Raw genomic sequence first — 10,453 nt, 5'->3', positions numbered from 1 at the left:
GCGCTTGGCCGACGGTCGAATTTAGGATGTGGCCGAGGGCCGAATTTGAGACTCGAACAGGTCACTCGGACGGGCCGAGGCCGGGTGTGCCACGTGGCAAAAAGCTTTGACTCGGACGGCCAAGTGGGTTGACTTGAACAGTTGCCTCGGACGGTCCGAGGGCCAACTAGGGTTTGGCCGAGTGGGCCAAGTGACAAGGGCCGAGGGCCGATTCTGGGACTCAGCCCAGGAGAGGCCACTCGGACGGGCGGAATGCGGCGCGCGTAACTCGGGCGGAATGCGGCGCGCGTAACTCGCGCGAACGCGATTTCGATCGTTTCATTAAATGTAGACCGACGCCATGGTCATGCACTTCCAGATCCTATCTAGGGAAGTAACAAGAGAGATTCGTATACCTGAATGGGCCGGTAAGTGCGTCAGCCCTCACTCCCACACACACTCACACACTCTCTCTCAAGAGCACACACAAGCAAGAAGGAGAAAAGAAGAGAGGAAGAAGAAGACACTTTTTGCCACACACCAAAAGAACGAGCTTCTCATTCACTTTTCAACTTTATATACAAAACCCTAAATCCATTTTGAACATTCATCCCCTTTTTCCATTTTTTACATGGTCGGCCGTAGCCTAGGCCATTTTTCCCATTTCCCACCATTCTAATTTCATCCTATTCCCAACTAATGCGTACAATTTGCACAGGAGCAAGCTTGGCGCTCTTTTACAAGGATTCGAGAGCGCTTCCATATTTAATGGTGTGCCTTTTACTCTTTTGTTGCCTCGGGGCGACACTGAGACTTTCTGAGAGTCGTGCCCGAACATTTAAATTTTTCAGAGTCTGGTTACCGGTCAAGGCGACTTTTTCTGCTTTTATCCTGCGCCTTTTTTGCTATTTCCTTTTTTCCGTTTTCCACTCCTCTGTGCTGCGGGAAACTCGGTAACACGATTTATCATCATTACATAGCTCCTAGGCAGCTGCTTTACCATTCACTCATAGCAAAGCACCAATGGCCATTGTCCTTTTGAGGAAAACTTGGTGGAAAAGAGTCACAAAAGAAAGGCCTGACACATTAGTAATTACTTTGTCCTCATTCTTAAACCAATCCATTTGTGCTACATAATGCAAGTTAGAGTTAACATGGTTTATATTTAACAAGTTTGGCTCAATAAAAGCAATGTCATGCCTATGTTCTGCCTACATGGCAGGATCAAAAGAGCAATCCATCAAATACAAAAAGCATTGGGTGGTACTGATCTTTCCCTCTCCACTTGGTTCAGAAGACATTAACATAGATTTCAAGAGTGGTGAAACACCTTAAGCATTGCTTGCCAACAACGGTTGTCAGTAGCTGCTTGGGAGCCAAAAGTCACTGTTGATGAAGCTGGTGTATCCTTTGTTATCAAAGATTTTGATCTACTGTGAGCCACTTGGATACATATCAGAGAAGTTTGTTGTTCAAACAAAAACAAAGTATTGCAACATGATGCATTGTAGCACTATTGAATACCATTTGAGTCCAGCACAACCACTCCAAAAAGAATTAAAATACCAAAGAAAGAGTCTGCTTGCAAGAGTTTACTTCAACAGCATTAGCTACAAATCCCACTTGAGTGTGGAAATCAAATTCAGCTAAGCCACATTCTGATCAAGTGAATTTAAATGCAAGTCACCTGTCACTGTAACATGATATTCAGTGCCCAAAACTAATTGGACAGTGTTTTTACAGAAGATAGTTGCTACAGCTTTTCTGATAAAAGATACTACTACTGAAAATACTTTTTAGAGATGTCCACAAAATAGGCTTTCGTATGCCACAAACAGTGGCAGCATATTGAGATAGTTTGCTCCAACTGGATTTATTATAACTTGACACCTTTGGTCACAGATAGCACCAACTCTTTTAAGCAGATCTTACAGCTTGAACCTTTTCAATCTGAACACATGACAGATGACATTATCTCCTTGAAAAACATTATGTTGTTTGAACCAAGGAACAAATGAAATGCCTTGCTTCTCTTTATGATGCATTCAAGTTGTTGCCCTATAATAAAGCACACAGAATTTCACAAGAGGGCTACACAATAGCAGGCAATCATATATCCATCAGATCTTAACAAATATGCTTTGGCTGGAAGAGAATGAAGATAACAAAATGCCTTTACTACATGGCTTGGATCAGTTTGATACAACCACTGGGCTCCTGTACATATTTTATAATGCAAGCTCGTCTGTAAATTTACTGCTATCATGGTCTATTTAGTTGTGGCGCATCCTTGATGTCACTTACACCTGGTCTTTGAGTGCTAAGCCCTGTAATAGAGGATAATTGTTGGGCCTTTTCTCGTTCTGCCTTCTCTTGTTCTGCCTTGTCTGCAGGAATCTTAACAAATTGAAAGAATAGCAGATTGTTTATGACAGTAACTAGAAGAAGAGCTATCCCTAGGAAGACCAAAAAACCATCAGAGATCTCAGGCCATTCAACCCTGTTTTCATCTGCCCTCTCCTGATCTGTTCCATTCAGACAGTGGTATCATGTCAGGAAAAAAATCCTCGTGTCACAAGGCAGTCAAGAAAGTTTACAAAAGGTCCAACTCCCAATCAAAGCACTCATGGCCACCTTGCACGTAAAACACTCAAGTCATGATGCTATAAACCATAAGAAATACAGCAGATATGCATACAAGACAGTGAGTGGAACACACAGCTTCTAAACCTCAAGAGTCCTTATTACCATCTCCCTAATACTTCCCAACCCTCCTTGCTATCTTTTTCAAAATTCCATTTCGTATTAATAAAGATTCATGTAACCCTGGAGTTTTATACCGCATGAAACTAGACCTACTTGGAAGTCTTAAGGCTTCGCCATTGTTCCTACAGGTCAGCCTACAAACACTTCTTTCCAAAAGAGTTTGAATCATCTCTTACCCTCATTCAGCATTGCATCGAATTCTCCCATCAGTTTATGCAAACATTAGCCCAGGTAGGACATCAGTCCACATCTCTTTAGCTATCAACCAACTCCTATATGCAGAGTTGATCCCAATGAGACCCCTCTTCCTAACAAACTTCTTAATCACGATCTTGTGGCTCAAATATATCCCGGTTTTGCGAAGAAGGTTTACTGAAACTGGATAATTACATGCGCATGAGATATGGACAAAGAAGAATTTGACATGATTTGATCGATTACCAATTCTTATTAAGTTCTATGTCAAATCTTAACCATTGTAATATTGCCCATTTTTATCAATAGAATTGGCAAAAATCCATCCTTTTTAGAATAAGTTGATACAAGATCTCCATGTCAAACTTCTTCTGAACCTGCTGCTTACCATCTGTCACATGTCACATACAAAGTAACATCCACGCTGATGTGCCTGCTTCTTGTTAGCATCAAACTTTGGTAGATCTCACGGCACATGGCTTATCATAAACCTATGTTCTGGCTAATCTAAAGCAACTGAGCTCATGCTCTTGCTCATCAGACCTCGGATTCAATCCATGCATTTTGCAGTGTGTAATCCAAACAAAACAGTTCATAACAGCAAATGACTAGCTTGTACTCTGTAATTACAGGCCAGAAGGAACCTGGTTGTGAATTGGAGCCATGGAATCTCCCTGAGCATTCATAGTAACATGGGATAGGAATGTGGATAAGAGATACGCCCGAATTGACATTCAATGTGACTATATGGTCCCATGGGATGGGAAGAAGCTATACTTCGGGATGTTTCTAAACTCTAAGTGCGATTGTGCCACTACTTGCTACTGGTGAGGATATGTGAGTGTTGATTTGTGAACAGTTTCTCCAAAAAATGGAAGCCCTTGACGGAATTTGTTTCATAGGAGAGGAAATCCAGTTGCTCGACTCAGGAACTTTTAGCGCACGATTATCTTTCAATCTGAGAATACGTTTCAATCTAAGACTATGTTTCAATCTGAGGGATTCGGAACCAGAAATCGGAGAGAGAGAGAGAGAGAGAGAGAGAGAGAGAGAGAGAGAGAACCTGGTAAGACGGCCGGGGGAGGGAGAGAAGGCGTGGTCCTCTGGCTGAGAAACGCGAGCTGCTCGTCGAGTTCCTCCAGAGACAGATTCTTGGACGGTATCTTCTGGTCCTGCAGAAAGGACGAGGAGGAGGAAGAAGAAGAAGAAGGCCCTGCTTCTTCCTTGGTGTTGGTGATGCTGCCGTTGTCTCTGTTGACGTGCATAGCCCTAACCGCCGCAGCAGTCCTGGTCCTCCTCCTCCCACTCCTCGGTGGTGTGACCAAGGCCCAGTCTGACAGAAGAAGCTGCGAATTCAAGAAGACGGCAGCCATTGCGTCCAAAAAATGACCACTGTTTCATCTTCTTCTCCCATCCAGCGTGTGTGACACACGTGTATCAGTGTCCGTTCAATTCGTTTTCCTCGGACTTTTAAAAGGGCAAATAAAGCAGATAAATATCTTTCATTGAATTATCCGAAGAGGTTGATTGACATCCTTTTAAGATGCAACTAGACGCCCCACGCCTAGACTCAGGCCGGCGCTTCGGGTGCTGGACGCGTGGCACCCGCCCCCGCGTTCTCTTTTTTTCTTGTGGAGGAGGTGGAGGGCTGTCACGTGGCACCTGCCCCCACCTCTCGTTAACTAATAGTAAAGATGTGCTGTAAGAGCCGTGCCATGTCTAGGTTAAGAGCCAATATTACATCAACTAGCATTCCATAACTCGCATTGTTGCGTCTAAAAGAGAACGCGTGTTTCAATGTCATGAAGGGACCTAAGAGAAGAGAGAAGACTCCACGAGAGAGAGAAGAAGAGTACAGATGAGAGAGAAATTTTAGATGAGGAGAGAGAAAGAAAGAGAGAGATGGATGCCAGCCACGAAAGGACAAGAGGAGCTAAAGAAAAAAAGGATAAAGTTGTATTATTGTGTAAAAAATGATGTCATGTACATATGTCATTTGTCCCTTTTATATGCCCCTACCCACTCTCTTACATTCTATCCCTACCCGAATGTTTTTGTCCTCAAAAACAAGATTTAGGACTTATTACAAGGTATAGAATAAGAATAGAACATAGTACTACTCTGGTACAATGAAAAGTCAGATAGACCAGGTAAACATCCAAGTAGGATGATGGATCTGAGAATTTGGCCACCATAACTTCATGAAAGGCATCTACAAATAATGACAACAAGTTGTCTAATACAACACCTTGTTGGAGTAAATCTCACACAATTTTCTATTGAAAACTCCAATCAAGGTGTGCTACACATCAAAACAGGGCTCCTGGTAAGTGCTTGCAACCCATGTAGGTTGGGTCTTGGTGTCCAAAGTTCAGAGTAAAACCTGGTGTAAAATATTGAGCTGTCTGCAATCTTCCCTACACTAAAATACAGCCATAGATAACCAATCTTCAGTCAAAAGAGCCTACCAAAGAGAAGAAATTGCCCTGAAGATGGATGCTAGTCTAAATGAGGTCCCCAAGCAATCCAATAACCTCCTAGATCAAAAGGTATTCTAATATAATGATTGTCCAAGAGAAGAGAATGGCCATCAATCACATACTCCAATCCACTTGGGTCAAATGGAAGTATCCTCATACTTGAGTCCATAATCACATCCATAATCTCTCAGATCATAGGGAAGTACAATGCCATCCTCATCTTCATGTATACCCACATCATGTGTTACATTATCATCAAACACATACTAATCATCGTAACCATGATCAAGGTACTCATTATTATCAAATGCATTCAATGGCTATTGTAAACCCTAATTAAATGTACACTAATGCCCGACAAGATTATCATGAGGTTGCTCTGAGACTTCAAAACCTTCAACATAACAATCTATATCCATGAATTCCTCATGTGATTCTTCAAGTGATATGTCATCAACTTGTACATCTTCTTGGTGATTGTCTAGCTCATCTCCATCATGACATGGTATCAAGTATTCATGTTGTCCACCCATTAGGTAAAGTGTTGCTGGCCAAAATCATTCAGTAGGATCACATAAAATCTGCAATATCTTTGTTATCATACCTTGAACAAAGGGTTCAAACCTCTAGTTTGTTTGCGGTAATTCCCACAATTTCAACACAATGTCCTCTATAACAAAAGTCTTACAACCAACATGATCTATAATCCCTTCCTGAAGGATATCAAGGATGGTGTGAGAGCAGCAATAAATTGAGCACCTCTGGAGACAATTTCCAGCTATAATCCCTTCCTGAAGGATATCAAGGATGGTGTGAGAGCAGCAATAAATTGAGCACCTCTGGAGGCAATTTCCAGCAAGGTAAGTAATGGAGGTATGCATCCCCCATCTAGCATCTTCACACTCCACTCATCTTCCTAACATAATGCCTTGAATATGCCTACAACAATGCTTTTTGCAGCCATTGGTCCTGACCTGACTAATGCTACAAGCAAAGGTATAGCTTGAGTGTGAACACCAATGGCAATCCTAGCTTCCATTCTAGTCCTTACAGGCTCAAGAATATGCCTAGTAATAGTTTCCTTCTTAGTGGGAGTTGTTACATTTTCCCTTAATTTCTCAATGCTTTGAACAAAATTTGCAGCAAATTTGTCTAGATCATCCAGGTTTTGTATCACCCTCTGAAACATGATTTCAACAAATTGTGTAGAGCTTACTTTTACTTGTCCAATGCAACACCTATTTCAATGTATGCAGCAATTATTGCTCCAATTACTAAATGTCAAATAGGCTCGGTCTTTAGCAATCTTGTATATCCTTTTTGAGCTACGATTATGCAATCATCGAAAAACCCTCACAAGTTATACAAGAACATAGATCTCATGGCATTCTTTACAATAAGTTGTCTCAGCATAGAGGGTGAGGTCCTCAACTAATAGTTCAGCTATTGCCTCTCAACCTTTACTAGTTAGACCACAAATAATCACATTGCCAATGGAAATCAGTCCCTGTAAAATCATCACCTGGAGACCATACAAACTGATTGATCTTATTCGGCACTGCCTTCTTCTTTAAGTAAGCTAGAATTGCATCTAATTGCCCTCCAATCCACAACTCACAGATTAGGCCTTTGTGTCACTTCATAGAAGTATGAAACCTCAAATGTTACTGATTGATATACAAGATAGTAGTGTTTGCAATCATATGTCATAGTGTAAGGATCCATATTGCTTGCTCCTTATAGGAATCTATGGAGTTGTCTAAAGCCAAAGGACTGGATGGCCCTGAATTCACAGAAACAGATAAATGAATTGTTCACCAGGGCTTTAATGAGTAGCAAAAAAAAAAAGCCATCATCATCTTGTTCATGATCAGTCTACTCTCAAGCATGTTTCCTGTACAGTACTGTGTGTATGTCTAAAACTGTGCATTTCTTTTGAGAGAAAGCCCAACACTCTAGCAGCCACCACAACCAGTCATACCAGCACAAATCTAGGAGAAATGCACTATAGTCTCCTGAGTAGTGACAAGAACGTGTTCATGACTGCTGCAAATTAGTAGCAAAGTTTGGTTTCTTATATTGTTGTTGCTAAACAAGCGTGCTAAACATGCAAAACCTCCTTAACCACTCAACTATCCAAGCCCTTTAGTAAATTTAGTTCATCTTTACTTGGCTACTATTGGTGCCACAACTAAAACTAGGAGGCTTTAACCTCATCACCCCAAACACTTGAAAATCATGAAGAGGAGAGGACTCTGTTTCTATTGTAATGGAATCTGCAGCCTCATCCTTGTAGAGTAAATAGGTGAGCATAAATAATCTCTTTAGTAAATCTACATCTAAGTGATCATTACCCATTCTGGGATGCTCTCTTAAATGTTGATCTGTCTCTGCAAACTGGCACAGCTAACCTGAGGTAAAGATGGTACTCAAATCAAAGTTACTATGTTCAAAGAAGCACTGACTAGACTTGAAGGTAAGCTAGAACTACAATAGGCTATTGATTCCTTGGAGTGGGACAGTCTGTTGTTTATAGCCCAAGCAATGACACCATAATCTCAGGAAACACACAGTGGTCATTAATATGAGCCAAGTGGGAGAAATATATGATGTGGCTGCTGAAATAGAAGCTCATATGGCATATTTGAAAGATAGAGCAACTTATATCAACCACATCAATGCTTTGTTGTGCTGAAATTGTAGAGGACAAGCAAGAAGTGTATGTCCAATGACAGGATGATTTTGCATAGATACGTACCACCCAAGCTCTCATTACCAGTAGCTTAGCCTTTCAATTGATACCTGAGTAACTCCATAAGGTATTTTTTGGTCACTTCAACCTTAGAACTCTACTTGGAGCTACAAGTGATGTACCACACAGAAGTATGATAAAACTCTACTTGGAGTTGCAAGTGATATACCACAAAAGCATGAAACCTCCTCAACTCACCATAGAATTATGAAACTTCCTCAGCTCCAAAACAGTGCCCATTACATTAGGAAGTATGCCAGGTCGTTGTGCTAATTGTGGAAATTATCCAAAACATCAATGATGCTTGAATCATGTGGGTGTTACAGCCAAATGAGAGATCTAACCCTTGAGATGAACTTTCTGATCTGTGAGAGGCAGTCCCAAATGGTTTTCATTAGTCACATCAAGACCCTTTTTAACTCATGTAGATAGGCTTTGTAAATGATAGTCCATGCTCATCTTAGCATGTAACAAATAACACATACACAATTGGCCTTCCTGCAGATGGCTCAATTCTGAATGATGAACCAAGGTTTGTTCCTTGTGATATGATGATAAGCCACAATAGAAAGTGAGAGTTCAATCTTTCATAACCTTTTTAAAGAAATTGAGCTTAATCAATCAAGTGTTGCTTCCCTGCTTACTAGCCTTTCCAAAGATGTAAGATAAACTTATGTCAAATGTATATCAGATTTCTGAGGTGGCTAGCAAGGCCTCCATGTCTGAAACTGAGTCAACAACATCACCGTTTTTTCATAAAATTGCTTTCAATTTCAATCTACAATGTGAAATCGACTACCACAAATCATTAAGACCTGAATGGATCTCAGTGGCCTAAGTGCTCCAAAAATATTATGTGGTTTTCATGATCATGGTTGTTTAGATTATTCTTCCTCTAGTTCAAGAGCTCTTCCTTTATCTAGTATATCATTTGACCACCACCATGGTGAAGATTCTACATTTTATGTAAGTGAAGCTAGTTCTCCAGCTTCAGATCACATTGTCATTTTTTTTGTTGGCCACCTTCAGTTGATGAAGATCATACTGTCAAGTAGTTTGAAGTTTCAATGTTACAAACTCTAAAACAATTGTTTCCACTTTATCTAATGCAACATCACAGTTCATTGCTTTGTTTGATATAATCACTGCTTATAGGCACAAATCATGATCTAAAAATACACCCTCATTGGTTCCTTCCAATCTCAACATCTGAACCCTAATGATAACCAACACTGGAGGCATCCAATTCCAATGTGCTTAGCAATACATTCACATCAACAATTTTTGGTTCTTCTACCACATTCGAACCATGGCTTTCAAGCACATTTGATGATACAATGAATGATGAAGTCTTCTCACACTTATTTAGCTTGCAAGCACCTACCCTAGCAATACTAACTCCATTTTCAGAGTTTGAATCAAGTATGAGAGGTTTCTTTCCTCTTCTTCTCCATCCCATCTTAATGAGTTGTGTGTGTGAGTGAGTGTGTGAAGTTAAGAGTGTGAGGGAGTGATGAATGTGGCAATGTGAAGTTCTCTTCTTCTCTTCATGTCCTCTAGCTCATCATCAGTAACTCCTCTCTTACATGGGCAATAATGGAAGTAAGATCATGAGCAAAGGGCCACACATGTGAGTCATGAAGTGAATGTCAAGACAAGGATCCTAAGTGGATGCGGTATGTAGTATAGCTTGATTATAGCATTAATAGCAAGTAAATGACTATTATGCTAAAGTGTTGACATGGTTTAAGAGATAGTTTACATTAGGGCACGAGGATATATGGACCAAAGGGACAAAGGATAGGCAATCGTGTGGACTTACTAAAATTTGGCCTAAAAATAGTCCTTTGGATCTATGAGAGTGTGCAACGGAAAGAGGAAAGTGAACACAAAGAGAAGAAGGAGACAAAGAGAGAACACGAGAGAGAAGGAACGATGTGATTGCAATGGTTGAAGGTACAAGGCTCCAACAATCAAGCCCAACACACAACTCTACGTATCACTATGGGTGCTAGACAACAGCAGGGGGACAAGAGAATGAGGAGGGTTGGCTGATCACTCACAAAGGACCAATGATGGATAATGAAAGTGGGAGGGTAGGACGCTTATATATAGACAAAAAGTGGCAAAACCCTAAATATGGTCAAACCCCTGAAAATGGCCAAATTTTCCCAACTAGAAATGCACTAATGTGCCCTCCATATCAAGTTTCTAAAATGCATAAAATGATAGACAAATACAATGTCAAATTTTCTAATGTCATTGTTGGACTCAGACGAGG

At 40.8% G+C, this 10,453-nt stretch overlaps 1 protein-coding gene across 3 annotated transcripts; it reads right to left on the bottom strand.

Annotated features, from left to right (window-relative positions):
* Positions 1-951: 951 nt before the first annotated feature.
* Positions 952-4,399, bottom strand: LOC148017773 (uncharacterized). 3 transcript variants are annotated; one of them, XM_087662064.1, is made up of 2 exons: positions 4,004-4,399; positions 952-1,929 (listed from the first exon to the last, which is right to left on the bottom strand). In XM_087662064.1, exons 1-2 carry the CDS (start codon positions 4,311-4,313, stop codon positions 1,925-1,927), a joined length of 315 nt encoding a protein of 104 aa, XP_087518190.1. In that variant the 5' UTR covers positions 4,314-4,399; the 3' UTR covers positions 952-1,924. The 3 variants fall into 3 exon arrangements, with proteins under 3 accessions (XP_087518190.1, XP_087518189.1, XP_087518191.1); XM_087662063.1 differs by lacking the exon at positions 952-1,929 and adding an exon at positions 2,137-2,504 and having other exon boundaries at positions 4,004-4,397; XM_087662065.1 differs by lacking the exon at positions 952-1,929 and adding an exon at positions 2,511-3,898.
* Between the last annotated feature and the right edge of the window lie 6,054 nt (positions 4,400-10,453).

The sequence above is a fragment of the Lygodium microphyllum genome, chromosome 21 (genome assembly GCF_053477565.2).
Source record: "Lygodium microphyllum isolate KBCC chromosome 21, Lygodium_microphyllum_v1.1.10, whole genome shotgun sequence".
Lineage (NCBI taxonomy): Eukaryota > Viridiplantae > Streptophyta > Polypodiopsida > Schizaeales > Lygodiaceae > Lygodium > Lygodium microphyllum.
This window is presented reverse-complemented; position numbering and strand designations above follow the sequence as displayed.

Excerpts from the sequence above, each read along its gene's own strand:
- LOC148017773 (XM_087662063.1), bottom strand. The coding sequence starts at position 4,313 with ATGGCTGCCGTCTTCTTGAATTCGCAGCTTCTTCTGTCAGACTGGGCC. Across the intron at positions 2,505-4,003 it reads TCCCCCGGCCGTCTTACCAG|ATCAGGAGAGGGCAGATGAA; the intron begins GTTCTCTCTCTC and ends TGAATGGAACAG.